This window comes from Hypanus sabinus, chromosome 1 (assembly GCF_030144855.1).
Source record: "Hypanus sabinus isolate sHypSab1 chromosome 1, sHypSab1.hap1, whole genome shotgun sequence".
Lineage (NCBI taxonomy): Eukaryota > Metazoa > Chordata > Chondrichthyes > Myliobatiformes > Dasyatidae > Hypanus > Hypanus sabinus.
In genome coordinates, this window is record NC_082706.1 from 183,228,078 (window position 1) to 183,244,935 (window position 16,858).

The 16,858-nt window shown below is 41.8% G+C and overlaps 2 protein-coding genes across 8 annotated transcripts in view; one reads left to right on the forward strand and one right to left on the reverse strand.

The window, feature by feature from the left end:
- The window catches only part of stau2 (staufen double-stranded RNA binding protein 2), a 325,427-nt gene that overhangs the window by 295,653 nt on the left and 12,916 nt on the right, over positions 1 to 16,858 (reverse strand). The window lies entirely within an intron of this gene.
- On the forward strand, positions 8,725 to 15,690 carry LOC132401098 (uncharacterized). The gene is made up of 2 exons (XM_059982938.1): positions 8,725 to 12,575; positions 13,731 to 15,690. Exon 1 carries the CDS (start codon positions 11,149 to 11,151, stop codon positions 12,304 to 12,306), a length of 1,158 nt encoding a protein of 385 aa, XP_059838921.1. The 5' UTR covers positions 8,725 to 11,148; the 3' UTR covers positions 12,307 to 12,575; positions 13,731 to 15,690.

The window sequence follows — 16,858 nt, forward strand, 5'->3', positions numbered from 1 at the left end:
AGCAAAAGGCTATAAGAAGATAGCAAAGCATTTTCAGATAGCTGCTTTCTCAGTTCGTAATGTAATTAAGAAATGGCAGTTAACGGGAATGGTGGAGGTCAAGTTAAGGGCTGGAAGACCAAGAAAACTTTCCTAGAGAACTGCTCGTAGGATTGCTAGAAAGGCAAATCAAAACCCCCACTTGACTGCAAAACACCTTCAGGAAGATTTAGCAGACTCTGGAGTGGTGGTGCACTGTTCTACTGTGCAGCGACACTTGCACAAATATGACCTTCATGGAACAGTCATCAGAAGAAAACCTTTCCTGCATCCTCACCACAAAATTCAGCATCCGAAGTTTACCAAGGGACACCTAAACAATCCTGATGCATTCTGGAAACAAGTCCTGTGAACTGATGAAGTTAAAATAGAACTTTTTGGCCGCAATGAGCAAAGGTATGTTTGGAGAAAAAAGGGGGGAAGAATTTCATGAAAAGAATACCTCTCCAACTGTTAAGCACGGGGGTGGATCAATCATGCCTTGGGCTTGTGTTGCAGCCAGTGGCATGGGGAACATAGAAGAAGGATTAATTCAATTAAATACCAACAAATTCTGGAAGCAAACATCACACTGTCTGTAAAAAAAAGCTGAAGATGAAAAGAGGATGGCTTCTACAACAGGATAATGATCCTAAACACACCTCAAAATCCACAATGGACTACCTCAAGAGGCGCAAGCTGAAGGTTTTGCCGTGGCCCTCACAGTCCCCTGACCTAAACATCATGGAAAATCTGTGGATAGACCTCAAAACAGCAGTGCATGCAAGACAGCCCAAGAATCTCACAGAACTAGAAGCCTTTTACAAGGAAGAATGGGCAAACTGAAAGACCCTTAGCTGGCTACAGAAAGTGTTTACAAGCTGTGGTACTTGCCAAAGGGGGTGTTACTAAGTACTGACCATGCAAGGTGCCCAAACTTTTGCTTCGGGCCCTTTTCCTTAAAGAGGTGGCTCTAGAAATCGTGGAAGCATTGGTAATCATTTTCCAATGTTCTACAGATTCAGGAACAGTTCCTGCTGATTGGAGGGTGGCTAATGTTGTCCCACCTTTCAAGAAAGGAGGGAGAGAGAAAACAGGGAATTATTGACCAGTTAACCTGACGACAGTGGTGGGAAAGATGCTGGAGTCAATTATAAAAGAGGAAATTACGACACATTTGGATAGCAGTAGAAGGACCAGTCTGAGTCAGCATGGATTTATGAAGGGCAAATCATGCTTGACTAATCTTCTGGAGTTTTTTGAGGATGTAACTATGAAAATGGACAAGGGGGAGCCAGTGGATGTAGTGTACCTGGACTTCCAGAAAGGCTTTGATAAAGTCCCACATAGGAGATTAGTGGGCAAAATTAGGGCACATGGTATTGGGGGCAGAATACTGACATGGATTGAAAATTGGCTGGCTGACAGGAAACAAAGAGTAGTGATGAACGGGTCCCTTTCAGAATGGTAGGCTGTGACCAGTGGGGTACCGCAAGCTTTGGTGCTGGGACCACAGCTGTTTACGATATACATTAATGATTTAGATGAAGGGATTAAAAGTAACATTAGCAAATTTGCTGATGACAAAAAGCTGGGTGGCAGTGTAAAATATCAGGAGGATGTTATGAGAATGCAGGGTGACTTGGACAGGTTGGGTGAGTGGGCAAATGTATGGCAGATGCAGTTTAATGTGGATAAATGTGAGGTTATCCACTTTGGTGGCAAGAACAGGAAGGCAGATTACTACCTAAATGGAGTCAAGTTAGGAAAAGGGGAAGTACAAAGAGATCTACGTGTTCTTGTACATCAGTCAATGAAAGCAAGCATGCAGTGAAGAAAGCTAATGGCATGCCAGCCTTTATAACAAGAGGAATTGTGTATAGGAGTAAAGAGGTCCTTCTGCAGCTGTACAGGGCCCTGGTGAGACCCCACCTGGAGTATTGTGTGCAGTTTTGGTCTCCAAATTTGAGGAAGGACATTCTTGCTATTGAGGGAGTGCAGCGTAGGTTCACAAGGTTAATTCCCGGGATGGCGGGACTGTCGTATGTTGAAAGATTGGAGCGACTGGGCTTGTATACACTGGAATTTAGAAGGATGAGAGGGGATCGGATTGAAACATATAAGATTATTAAGGGATTGGACATGCTGGAGGCAGGAAGCTGATGGGCGAGTCCAGAACTAGAGGCCACAGTTTAAGAATAAGGGGTAGGCCATTTAGAACAGAGATGCGGAAAAACTTTTTCACCCAGAGAGTGGTGGATATGTGGAATGCTCTGCCCCAGAAGGCAGTGGAGGCCAAGTATCTGGATGCATTCAAGAGAGAGTTAGATAGAGCTCTTATAGATAGCGGGGTCAAGGGATATGGGGAGAGGGCAGGAACGGGGTACTGATTGTGGATGATCAGCCATGATCACAGTGAACGGCGGTGCTGGCTAGAAGGGCCGAATGGCCTACTCCTGCACCTACTGTCTATTGTCCTTTATTGTTATTTTGAAACTGTAAAAGATGGAAACAAAAAAATAAATTTGCTTAAAATGTTAAAGAAATATGTCTTTAATTTTATGCCTTTTTGGAAATCAGGTCATCTTTTACTCGCTTAGCTATTCAAAGTAACAGAAATTTTGACCGGGGTGCCCGAACTTCTGCATGCCACTGTAACATACTGAATGTGTAGAAAATCATGTGATTACCATTGAAACTGAAGTGTCAAAAATACTGTCACAGCAAGTGAGAAGCAGACAGATGCTGCACAACACTCCAGCAGAGAGATTCGAAAGCTTGGATCTGCTTTCAAAGCAAAATGCTTTAGGATAATATTATACACTGCCAACTTCACTGGAAAAAGTCCCTTGTGTGTTCTTTTTACTTGCAATCAGTTTCATATAATTTTTTTATTCTGCCCTAATTTCATAACCTCTTCAAAATCTGTTGGATATCTATGTATACTGTGTTCAATTCCATCATAAAAACTGGAAATGTTTGTCCATACAAGTATAAGACATAGGAACAGAATTAGGCCATTCAGCCTATCGAGTCTGCGCCAACATCCCATCATGGCTGATATATTATCCCTCGCAAGGCCATATTCCTGCCTTTGTCCTATAACTTTTGTGCTCTGACTAATCCAGAAACCAGCAACCTCTGCTTTAAAAAATGCAAGTGAATTGTCCTCAACAGCCTTCTGTGGCAACAAACTCCACAGATTCATAAATAGTAAACACAAAGTGCACCGTAGATGCTATGGTCAAATCAAGACGTACAAAAGAAGCAGGATGAACTCAGCAGGTCGGGCAGCAGAAGGAGTCAACGTTTCAGGTCGAAACCCGAAACGCAGATCAGGGGACCGCTTCATCGAGCACCTACACTCCGTCCGCCACAACAGACAGGATCTCCCGATTGCCACTCACTTCAACTCTCCCTCTCATTCCCATTCAGATTTGTCCATACATGGCCTCCTCTACTGCCATGACGAGGCCAAACTTCGGTTGGAGGAACAACATCTCATCTACCGTTTGGGTAGTCTCCAGCCGCTTGGTATGAACATCAAATTCTCCAACTTCTGGTAATTCCTTCCCTCTCCCTTCCCCATCCCACCTCTACTCTGTCTCCACTTCTAGCTGCCTATCACCTCTCATGACTCTGCCTTCTTCTACTACCCATAGTGCTTTCCCCTTAGATTCCTTCTTCACCTCTCCTGCCTACCTGCCTATCCCCTCCCCCACCCCTTGATCTTTCCTCTGATTGGTTTTCCACCCTCTCCCCACGTTCTTTATCGGGCCCCTGCCCCCTCCTTCTTTAGTCCTGATAAAGGGTTTCGACCCAAGACTGCTTCTTTCAATGGATGCTGCCTGACCTGCTGAGTTCATCCAGCTTTTTTGTACATCCACAGATTCACCATCCTCTGGCTAAAGAAATTCCTCTGCATCTCTGTTCTAAATGGACGCCCCTCTATTTTGAAGCCGTGCCCTCTGGTCCTGGACTCACCCACTATAGCGAGCATCCTGTTCACATCCACTCTGTCTCGGCCTTACAAAATGTAATATGTTTCAATGAGATCAACCCACCCCCCCCCCACACCTGCCATTCTTCTAAACTCCAGAAGTACATGGCCAGAGCTATCAAACATTCCTCATACGTTAATCGTTTCATTCCAGAGTCATTCTCATGAACCTCCTCCAGACCCCCCCCTAATACCAGCACATCTTTACTTAGATAAGGGGCCCAAGTGAAGTCTAACCAATGCCTTATACAGCCTCTGAATGATATCCTTACTTTTATATTCTAGTCCTCTCAAAATGAGTGATAACACTGCATTTACTTTCTTACTACTAACTCAACCTGCAAGTTAATCTTTAGAGAATCGTGTATGAGGATTCCCAGGTCCCTTTGCACCTCTGACTTCTGATTTTTCTCTCCATTTAGAAAGTAATCCACGCCTTTATACTTCCTACCAATGACCATGCACTTCCCTACATTGTATTCCACTTGGCATTCTTTGCCCATTCTCCTAATCTAAGTCAGGCATGGGCAAGCTATGGCCCGCGGGCCATATGCGGCCCGTTAAGCTTTTTAATCCGGCCCGCAGAACTTGATGAAATTATATTAATAAACCTTGTTAACGTTTTTTCCCTGCAATTCTGGCGTTTTCCCAATAGATGACGCACTCTATATACATTGACCTTTGTTGTGGTGCAGCGTATTACTCCACATTTGCGCTTTACTTTGTGACCTTGTGGCGACCCATTTACTGGCACATCCGAACCGGCTCACAATTAGCCAGCGTTCCGGCTAAGGGAGATAGCCTGCGGGGATTTGCAAGCACAGAGCTCCGCATATTGGCGCGCTCTCACTGTTCTGTCATTGTGCGGGTCGTTGTTGAGTTTTGGCACAGGGGACAATTGAATAAGAAGGAGTAGGACAAGTAGACCTGCATCTCCTACCGTTTTTGAAATAAAGACAGTCAGGAGGAGAGTGATGATGATAATATCTTGAAGGATAACAGAATTTTCAGTGCTTTAAAATAATAACTGTTACTATTAAAAAAAGCTGTATTTTATTCATTTAATTTTCAGTGTTTTAAAAGACATTTCAATAAATAGCTAAATACCATGGGACTTCAAAGACAGATATTTTGTTGTAATGCGTTTGTTCATTTTCAATTGAAATTAAAGCACATGTTTTCTACATATCCCATGATATTTTATTTTCTCTTATGAGGTGTATTACCAAAACACTCCGTCCATCTGCTCCTGGTCCGGCCCCCCTGTCAAATTTTAGAACCCTTTGTGGCCCTCAAGTCAAAAAGTTTGCCCACCCCTGGTCTAAGTCCTTCCACAGACTGTCTACTTCCTCAACACATTTGTCACTCCACCCATCTTCATATTGTCTGAAAACTTGGTCACAAAGCCATCAATTCTGTCATCTAAATCTTTAACAAACAACATGAAAAGAAGCAGTCCCAATATCGATTCTTGCAGAACACCACTAGTCACCGGCAGCTAATCAGAAAAGGCCCCCATTATTCCCACTCTTGACCAACAGCCAGTCAGCCAATCGTCTATCCATGCTTATTCGTTGCTATAATACCAAGGGCTCTCATCTTGCTAAGCAGCCCCATGTTCAGTACCTTGTTAAAGGCCTTCTGAAAATCCAAGCAAACAACATCCACTGATTCTCATTTGTCTATCCTGCTTGTTATTTCCCCAAAGAATTCCAACAGATTTAAGACCATAAGACATAGGAGTAGAATTAGGCCACCTGGCCCATCGAGTCTGATCTGCCATTCAATCATGGTTGATCTCCTTATATCTTTGTTAATCAAGATTTTCCCCTTCAGGAAACCATGTGACTCTGGCCTATTTTATCTTGTGACTCCAAATACCCTGAAACCACATCCTTCCCAACTAATGAAGTCAGGCTAACTGGTCTATAGTGATCCTTGAAAGATTGCTACTAATGCCTCCACAATCTCTTCAGCTACCCCTTTCGGAACCCTTGGGTGTGGTCCTCGTGACTTATCTACCTTCAGACCTTTCAACTACCCAAGCACCTTGTCTTTAGTAATAACAACTACACTCACTCCTGCCCCAACGCTCGAATTTCTGGTATACTGCAAGTGTCTTCCATGAAGAAGACTGATGCAAAATACTTATTATATACAATTTCTTTTTCCACAATTACCACCTTTCCAACATCATTTTCTAGCAGAACAATAACCGCTCTCATCTTTCTTTTGCTTATATCTGAAAAACCTTTTGATATCCTTTTATATTATTGGCTATCTTACCTTCATATCTCATATCTTCCTCTCCTTATGGCTTTTTGGTTGCCTTCTGTTTGTTTTTAAAAGCTTCCCAATCCTCTAACTTCCTTTTAATTTTTTTGTTAAATTAGATGCCCTCTTTTTTGATTTTACACTGTCTTTGTTTTCCCTTGGCAGCTACAGTTGCTTCATCCTCCCTTTAGAATACTTCATCTTGGGGATGTTACTATCCTACAACTTCCAAACTGTTCCCAGACACTCCAGCCATTGTTGCTCTGCCGTCATCCTTGCGAGTGTTCCCTTCCAAACAACTTTGGCCAGCTCCTCTCAAATGCCTCTGTAATTCCATTTACTCCACTGTAATACTGATACAACTGACTCTAGCTTCTGCCTCTCAAACTGCAAGGTGAATCCAATCACATGTCACTACCTCCAAACAGTTCCTTTACCTTAAGTTCCCTAATCAAATCTAGTTCATTACACAATGCCCAATACAGAAAAGCTGAACCCCTGGTGGGCTCAATCATAAGCTGCTCTAAAAAGCCATTTCATTGGCATTCTACAAATACCTTCTCTTGGGTTCCAGCACCAACCTAATTTTCCAAATCTACTTGCATATTGAAATCTACCATGATTATAACATTGCTCTTTGGACATTTCTTCTCTAACTCCCATTGTAATTTGTACCCCACAGCGTGGACACTGTTCAGAGGTTGTTATTAAGATAAAGTAGCAGAATTAGGCCATGTGGCCCATCGTCTGCTCCACAATTTCATGACTAATCCAATTTTCTTCTCAGCCCCAATCTCCTGCCTTCTCCCCTAATCACTTCATGCCCTGATCAAACAAGAATCTATCACCCTCTGCCTATATACATAAAGACTTGGCCTCCACAGCTACCTGAGGCAAAGATTTGCACAGATTCACCACCCTCTGGCTAAAGAAATTCCTCCTCATCTCCATTCTAAAAGGAATGTCCTCTATTCTGAGGCTGTGCCCTCTAGTGTTAAGACTCTCCCATGACAAGAAACATCCTCTCCACATCCAGTGATTCTTGAACTATCATTACTACCGCCTCCACAATGTCTTCAACCACCCCTTTCAGAACTCTGGTGCGTACACCATCTCGTTCAGATAATTAATCTACTTTCAGACATTTCAGTTTCCCAAAAACCTCCTCTCTAGTTTATGGTAACTTCACACACTTCATGCCCCAATACCATACTGCTAGTGACCTCCACAATGAAGACTGATGCAAAATACTTATCTGCTTTATCCACTGTTTCGTTGCCCCCATTACTATCTCTCCATATTCTTTTCTAGCGGTCTGATATCCACTCCCATCCCTCTCTTACATTTCAGGTGTCTGAAAAAATTCCCATCAGGGTCTTTTTTCACCCTTGTAGTTCCTTAACTCTACCCACAAGGATTCTACATCTTCTGATCAATAGGTTTAATAGGTACATTTAATGTCAGAGAAATGAATACAGTATGCATCCTGAAATTATTTTTCTTCGCAAATATCCATGAAAACAGGAGTGCCCCAAAGAATGAATGACAGTTAAATGTTAGAACCCCAAAACCTCCCTAAGTCACTTCTAACATTTGATTTTTTTTTAAACCAACAAAGCCACCCCACCCTCTCTGCCCACCTGCCTGTCCTTTTGAAAACTTCATGTATCCCTGGATATTAAGCTCCCAACTGTGATCTTCTTTCTGCCATGATTCAGTGATGCCCACAACATCATACCTGACAATCTCTAACTGCACTACAATATCATCCATTTTATTCTGTATACGGCATGCATTCAAATATAACACCTTCAGTTTATATCATCCTTTTCAATTCTGCCATGTTACACTTCCAACTCAGCCCACTGAATACAGTTTTGCCCTATCATATGCCTGTCCTTCCTCACAGTTGCAAAGCATCTACTTGTATACAGACACCATGGTTTGTAACGGTTAGCATGACACTATTACAGCGCAGGGCACTGCAGGTCAGAGTTCAATCCCAGCATCCTCAGAACAGAGTCTGTGTACTTTCGTCCCATGAAATGTCCAGGTATCCCCCGGTGCTCCTGTTTTCTCCCACAATCCAAAGACGTACAGGGTAGATTAGTCATTGAAAATTGTACAGCGTTTTTATGTATGAAAAGCCAGCTTGATCCCACTGGGAATATATACAAACACAATCATTCTATTTTGAAATTCATACAATAATGATGACGAGTTAATAATGCAGATCTGATTTTACTATCAAACTTAAATTGCATTTCGAGGTTGGGACTGTTCAGCTTTGAAGAAAGAACTTCACCCTCCAAATAAATATGACTAATTTTTTTTTAAACACAGAAGGTACTGTACCCCAATGGGCAAGTTTCATGACTGGTACGCAGACCTGAGTTGCTGATCTTCAGTCATGTTCGAAACTCACTGCAGTTAAATAGAGTAAAAAGTAGCATCAGTGATGTTGCTGATTAAATTACCAAACTATCATGGCAAGAAGGAAATCTATCATCCTTAAACTGTCACGTCAGTGGCTATTGTGAAACAATAATGAACTCTTAACGACTCTTGGAAATGGCCAAGGAGTAATTTAATGGAGAATAAATTTCAACCTGGCCAGCTACTATCACATTCCATGAACAAAAATTGAGTAACTTCCGAGCATTACTGAGAATTATGTTAGATGGTTGAAGACATTACAACTTATATTTAAACATATGCTGGAAATGACCAAAACTTATCTAATTCAATGAGATAAATTTGCCTATTATAAAGCTTCATTCTGTTCTGCAGAAATGATATTCACCTGGTACATCTAGGTCTATTGTAAACATAATTTTGATAATTTTTGATCATAATTATCTCCTGCCCACTTCCAATATAGCAATCATCCTACTGAAACTTCTTGAAGTGAAAATTTAGAGTTACTGGGATCAGCTGTGAGACTATAGATGAAAAGCATGAGATTACTTGTGTTTTTTTTAGTTATATGTACTGTGTTGAACACCTTGATCTGGAGGTGCTCATGTGTACTACTGAATGACAATAAACTTGAACTTAATTTGCAATTTATAGTTACAACTGATCAAATCAAAATATAAATTCTGCTCAACTCCTGTCACCAACATGCCTGAAAAGCAAATCAGACTGTCACAACTAAAATTTAAGGAAGTTTATTTGATTTCTTAATGACTTATGAAGCACCTTTCAAAGATTTAAGCTTGGTAAACAAAGTAAAACTTTTGCCCATTATTATAACATCAATTTCTATAAAGAATGGTTCTGATGTACTGATTTATAGAATTCTGAATAGTTAAAAAGTCATAATACACAAAGCTTTAGTAAAACTATACAAAAAACTGAAAGATGCAACTGCCTGAAACTACAATGATTTAGATAGACAAAGAGAAAATCTGCAGCTGCTGAAAATCCGAGCAGCACTCAAAATGCTGGAGGAACTCAGCAGGCCAGACAACATCAATGGAAAAGAGTACAGTCGACGTCTCCGGCCAAGACCTTTTCGTAAGAATTCAGCTGGATGATTGGAAAGAAATCTTTCTAGAACGATTATTATTTTTCTTTCTAAACTACTAGCCTAAATCATGCAGCACACGGAGACCTTCTGTTTCCAATCTAATCATATCTTCTAGGTATTTGATGTCCTTTCAGTATCACTGAAGTGGAATATGGTATTTCGCCATTTCAAGGTTAACCTCTGAGCATTTAAAAAAAACATGTGCTCCTCCAGAGCAAAACCCTCCACCCTTCTACCCAAAAACAAATTGTAGAATTTATTTAATTTCATTTCTGTTTGTTAACCCATTATAGCTACACAAAGTAGATCTGCTCAGGCCAGCAAAGACTTCCATTACTACAATGAAGCTGAGAGGGCAAAAGAAAAACCCACAAAATATTACCTGCTTGAAAACTGAAATAAACACAGATCATGCTGCGAATGCTCAGGTCAGACAGGATCTGGAGGCAAGAAGCATACTTGAAGTTTCAGGTCATCAGGACTGATTTCAAAAATCCACTCTAATGAAAGATCACTGTCCTGCAGCTTTAAAAGTCTGTCTCTGTCTCTGTGGATATTGCCCGGCCTTCTGGGGATTTCCACTGGTTTTGTTTTTGATTTCAGAAAGCAAAAAAGTTCTGCCAATAATTGTGGAATATGAAAAGGAGTTTACTCAAAGACATTGCTGGGGACAGGAATCAGGACAAAATGAGTCAACAATTTGAAGAGCTGCAACTACAATCACCATCATAAAAAAAACACCCCAGGGGAGTTGTAGCCTTGCAGAAGCATAACATTAATCTTACTGTAAAAGTTCTGGAACTGAACAGGAAACAAATGATCCAAACAAATGCCATTACTTTGTTCTTATGGTCCAGGTCATGACAAATTTAGCTGCACTGAGATTTACTTGCAATGATTTAACATCAGAATGAAAACTTTGGATTCTCAGGAGTTTCTGATCGCGTCCAAGATATCCTGAAGTGGGAGGGTGAGGAGCCAGAGGTCGTGATACATGTAGGTACCAATGACATAGGTAGGAAAGGGGAAGAGGTCCTGAAACGAGAGTATAGGGAGTTAAGGAGAAGGACCGCAAAGGTAGTAATCTCGGGATTACTGCCTGTGCCACGTGACAGTGAGAGTAGGAATGGAATTAGGTGGAGGATGAATGCGTGGCTGAGGGATTGGAGCAGGGGGCAGGGGTTCAAGTTTCTGGATCATTGGGACCTCTTCTGGGGCAGACGTGACCTGTTCAAGAAGGACGGGTTACACTTGAATCCTGGGGGGACCAATATCCTAGCGGGGAGGTTTGCTAGGGCTACAGGGCATACTTTAAACTAGTAAGATGGGGGGGGGCAGGAATCAATTTGAAGAAACTAAGGGAGAGGAGGTTAGTTCACCAGTAGAGCAAGTAAGTAGACAGTGTGTGAGGGAGGAAAGGCAGGTGATGGAGAAGGGATGCGCTCAGCCCGAAGATGTAGGGGAGAAGAAAGAAAAGGATAATAAATTTGAATGCATTGTTAGGGATGAAAAGAGAGGAGGAGGTGGAGAGTATCTTAAATGTATCTATTTTAATGATAGGAGCATTGTAAGAAAGGTGGATGAGCTTAAAGCGTGGATTGATACCTGGAATTATGATGTTGTAGCTATTAGTGAAACATGGTTGCAAGAAGGGTGTGATTGGCAACTAAATATTCCTGGATTTAGTTGCTTCAGGTGTGATAGAGTAGGAGGGGCCAGAGGAGGAGGTGTTGCATTGCTTGTCCGAGAAAATCTTATGGCGGTGCTTTGGAAGGATAGATTAGAGAGCTCCTCTAGGGAGGCTATTTGGGTGGAATTGAGGAATGAGAAAGGTGTAGTAACACTGATAGGAGTGTATTATAGGCCACCTAATGGGGAGCGTGAGTTGGAAGAGCAAATGTGTAAGGAGATAGCAGATATTTGTAGTAAACACAAGGTGGTGATTGTGGGAGATTTTAATTTTCCACACGTAGATTGGGAAGCTCATTCTGTAAAAGGGCTGGATGGTTTAGAGTTTGTGAAATGTGTGCAGGATAGTTTTTTGCAACAATACATAGAAGTACCGACTAGAGATGGGGCAGTGTTGGATCTCCTGTTAGGGAATGCGATAGGTCAGCTGACAGATGTATGTGTTGGGGAGCACTTCGGGTCCAGTGATCACAATAGCATTAGCTTCAATATAATTATGGAGAAGGACAGGACTGGACCTAGAGTTGAGATTTTTGATTGGAGAAAGGCTAACTTTGAGGAGATGCGAAGGGATTTAGAGAGAGTGGATTGGGTCAAGTTGTTTTATGGGAAGGATGTAATAGAGAAATGGAGGTCATTTAAGGGTGCAATTATGAGGATACAGAATCTTTATGTTCCTGTTAAGTTGAAAGGAAAGGTTAAAGGTTCGAAAGCACCATGGTTTTCAGGGATATTAGAAACTTGGTTCAGAAAAAGAGGGATGTCTACAATAGATATAGGCAGCATGGAGTAAAGGAATTGCTCGAGGAATATAAAGAATGTAAAAGGAATCTTAAGAAAGAGATTAGAAAAGCTAAAAGAAGATACAAGGTTGGTTTGGCAAATAAGGTGAAAGTAAATCCGAAAGGTTTCTAGTTATATTAAAAGCAAGAGGATAGTGAGGGATAAAATTGGTCCCTTAGAGAATCGGTGGTCAGCTATGCGTGGAGCCGAGGGAGATGGGAGAGATTTTGAACGATTTCTTCTCTTCGGTATTCACTAAGGAGAAGGATACTGAATTGTGTAAGGTGTGGGAAACAAGTAAGGAAGTTATGGAACCTATGACAATTAAAGAGGTGGAAGTACTGGCACTTTTAAGAAATTCAAAAGTGGATAAATCTCCGGGTCCTGACAGGATATTCCCCAGGACCTTGAGGGAAGTTTGTGTAGAGATAGCAGGAGCTCTGACGGAGATCTTTCAGATGTCATTAGAAACGGGGATTGTGCCGGAGGATTGGCGTATTGCTCATGTGGTTCCATTGTTTAAAAAGGGTTCTAGAAGTAAACCTAGCAATTATAGACCTGTCAGTTCGACATCAGTGGTGGGTAAATTAATGGAAAGTATTCTTAGAGATAGTATTTATAATTATCTGGATAGACAGGATCTCATTAAGAGTAGCCAGCATGGATTTGTGCATGGAAGGTCATGTTTACTGAACCTTACTGAATTTTTTGAAGTTATGAGGAATGTTGACGAGGGTAAGGCAGTGGATGTAGTCTATATGGACTTCAGCAAGGTCTTTGACAAAGCTCCACATGGAAGGTTAGTTAAGAAGGTTCAGTCGTTAGGTATTAACGCTGGAGTAATAAAATGGATTCAACAGTGGCTAGATGGGAGATGCCAGAGAGTAGTGGTGGATAATTGTTTATCGGGATGGAGGCCGGTGACTAGCGGGGTGCCTCAGGGATCTGTTTTGGGCCCAATGTTGTTTGTAATATACATAAATGATCTGGATGATGGGGTGGTAAATTGGATTAGTAAGTATGCCGATGATACTAAGGTAGGAGGTGTTGTAGATAATGAGGTGGGTTTTCAAAGCTTGCAGGGAGATTTTTGCCAGTTAGAAGAATGGGCTGAACGTTGGCAGATGGAGTTTAATGCTGAGAAGTGTGAGGTTCTACACTTTGGCAGGAATAATCCAAATAGAACATATAGGGTAAATGGTAGGGCATTGAGGAATGCAGTGGAACAGAGAGATCTAGGAATAACAGTGCATAGTTCCCTGAAGGTGGAGTCTCATGTAGATAGGGTGGTGAAGAAGGCTTTTGGAACGCTGGCCTTTATAAATCAGAGCATTGAGTACAGAAGTTGGGATGTAATGTTAAAATTGTACAAGGCATTGGTAAGGCCAAATTTGGAATATTGTGTACAGTTCTGGTTACCGAATTATAGGAAAGATATCAATATATTAGAGAGAGCACAGAGACGATTTACTAGGATGTTACCTGGGTTTCAGCACTTAAGTTACCGAGAAAGGTTGAACAAGTTAGGTCTCTATTCATTGGAGCGTAGAAGGTTGAGGGGGGATTTGATCGAGGTATTTAAAATTTTGAGAGGGATAGATAGAGTTGACATGAATAGGCTGTTTCCATTGAGAGTAGGGGAGATTCAAATGATTTGAGAGTTAGGGGGCAAAAGTTTAAGGGAAACATGAGGGGGTATTTCTTTACTCAGAGAGTGATAGCTGTGTGGAATGAACTTCCTGTAGAAGTAGTAGAGGCCAGTTCAGTTGTGTCATTTAAGGTAAAATTGGATAGGTATATGGACAGGAAAGGAGTGGAGGGTTATGGACTGAGTGCGGGGAGGTGAGACTAGGTGAGATTAAGAGATCGGCATGGACAAGGAGGGCCGAAATGAGCTGTTTCCGTGCTGTGATTGTTATATGGTTATAAGGGAGAAGGTCAAATCACTGGGTAATTTATTTCTATGATATAGTCAGAAGAAAGTTACATATGTAGGAAGGAGAAAATATAACTGCCAACCATTAGGATAGAGAAAACAAATGACTTAGTGTAGAACTTATTTCTTCACTAAATTATTAGTCTCTGGGGGAATGTCAGATAAAATCACAACCAAGGAATTATGCAGTGGGCAATGGGAAGTTGGGAAGAGGTGCTGATTATGGGAAGGTAAATGTAAATTTTGTACTGAGGGAAATTTAAAGTACTCTTTACCATCGTGATCAAGATCCCCTTAATGGTATATTATTTCCACCCGCTGGACAAAAGGTCATGTTAAAATAGTTAGCGTGGAAAGATCTGGAAAAGAATCCAGTTAAGCACTCCATGTAAGAACCAATAACACTGAAAAGACAAAGACCATAAGACATAGGAGCAGCATTAGGCCATTCAGCCCATCAAGTCTATTCTGCCATCATGGCTGGTTTATTATCCCTCTCAACCCTATTCTCCTGCTTTCTCTCCATAATCTTTAATGCCCTTACTAATTGAGAACCCATTGACGATGGCTGATTCTTCACTTCAGAAGATCAGGAGGGAACTCCACTGCTGTAGGACTACGTTTCCTGCCTGCACAGCATAGTGAGGATCGGTGCGCGTGGTTCCATTCCTAAGGCTGGGGGATGTTCCACAATGGCCGGTGAGCTGTGACAACTGCAGCAACCCCCAAGACTGAAGGTTGAGCAACCAAGTTTTGCTTCTCCTAAGCAGACTTTCTGGCAAGGCTAACAAGTCTCATCTACTTGGGTTTGGAATCCAAGTTGTCCTTCTCCTAGGCTGGCTACCAACCGAGGCTGATGAGCCCAGCCTGCCCGCCCGGCTATACCACTGACCTCACGGTTGCACCATGACATAACAGGGACGCCACGTGAAGGTGTTGCTATGGGCACAGTAGTGCAACAGAGACCATATGCGAGTGACCTCCTGCATGGCAAACCAAACAGTGGTCCTGTAGCAATCACTACACCCGGAAAGGAGAGGCTATGGGAGAAGCTTCACCATCCTTAAGTGAGCAGGACACCCAGTCCAGGACTCACCCGTCCCCAAGAACCTATTAACTTCCACTTTAAATATACTTAATGACTTGATGTCCATCTGTGACAATGTATTCCACATTGTTGTACCACCCCTTTTGTTTCTAAATTCAGTCTTTACGAGTCCACTTAAAAGTATAAACATAGCAGAAAATGAAAAATAAAGGTGCTTCCATAAGGAACAGGATACAAAGCCTGGATTTTCCTAGCAGTTTCCAGCAGTTTCGCCCACACAGAAGTCCACACGTTACTGGTTCACTCCATTGGCCATTTCCTAGTGGGCCCTGCTGCTGGACTCCCCAAGGAGTTCAACAGTGGAGCACAAACTTGCTGAGAGTTCCCAGCACCAAGTTAGTACTGACACAAAATCCCTTCTCCTTCAATTTCAGTGGGGATAGAAAGGCAAATGGCAAGGAAGATATTGTTCGGTTAAATGTATTTAATAATCTAAAACTTTAAATTTTTTTCTTTGTAACTGTAACAATTTGTTGACAAGGTTCCACCAGAAATTTGGTGCCAAAGTGAAAACAAATAGGTCCTCTGGTATAGATTGGGAGACCACTTCGCCGAGCATCCGCACTCTGTCCACCAGAACAACCGGGATCTCCTAGTGGCCACCCATTTTAATTACAATTCCCATTCTGATATGTCCATCCACGGCCTCTTCCACTGTCAGGATAAGGCCACACTTCAGCTGGATGACAACACCTCAATTCCATTTGGGGAGCCTCCAGCCTGATGGCATGGACATAGATCTCTCAAACTTCCAGTAATGCCTCCCCCCGTTTTGCACTATTTATTTTATTCTAACTTATAGTTAGGTGTTATGCCTACACTATACTGCTGCCACAAAGCAAAACATCTCACAACTTACGTCAGTGAGAATAAACCTGATCCCAATAAAAGCTGAGAGCACAAAAATAAGCATATTGCATGGAAGTAGAAATAAACGGAACTTTCTATGGCTAACTGCATACTACAGAGATTAGTGCTTGGAACCCCTATTCACATTACATCCAATACAAATGTGGGTGGGATGGTAAGCTGTGAGCTTCAACACAATTCAGTCAAAATCACTAAACAGATAAATTATTTTACTATTGTCACATGCACTGAATTACAGTGAAAAGTTTCTCTTGCAAACTGCTAATGCAGATCAAATCATTACCCGACTCACTGAAGTTCATAAAGGTAAAATAAGAAGTGTAACGGTTATTGAGAAAGTGAAATGCAGGTCAACAATAAGGTACAAGATGATAATGAAATAGATTGTGAGCTTCCAGAGTCCACCTGAACATACTAGGGAATCATTTAATAGTCTTAGAACAGCAGGGCAGAAGCTGTCCTTGAGCCTAATGGAATGTGGTTTGGGGGTTTTATATTTTCTGTCTGATAGAAAAGACAAGGAAAGAGAACGTCGAGGGTAGATGGGGTCTTTGATTATGCTGGCTGCTTTACTGAGGCAGCAAGTACAGACAGAGGCTGGTTTCCATGATGCAACCCCACTACATAATAAGAGCAGAACAGGCAAAT

Coding starts and splice junctions, on each gene's coding strand:
- LOC132401098 (XM_059982938.1), top strand. CDS start 11,149: ATGGGGGGGGGCAGGAATCAATTTGAAGAAACTAAGGGAGAGGAGGTT.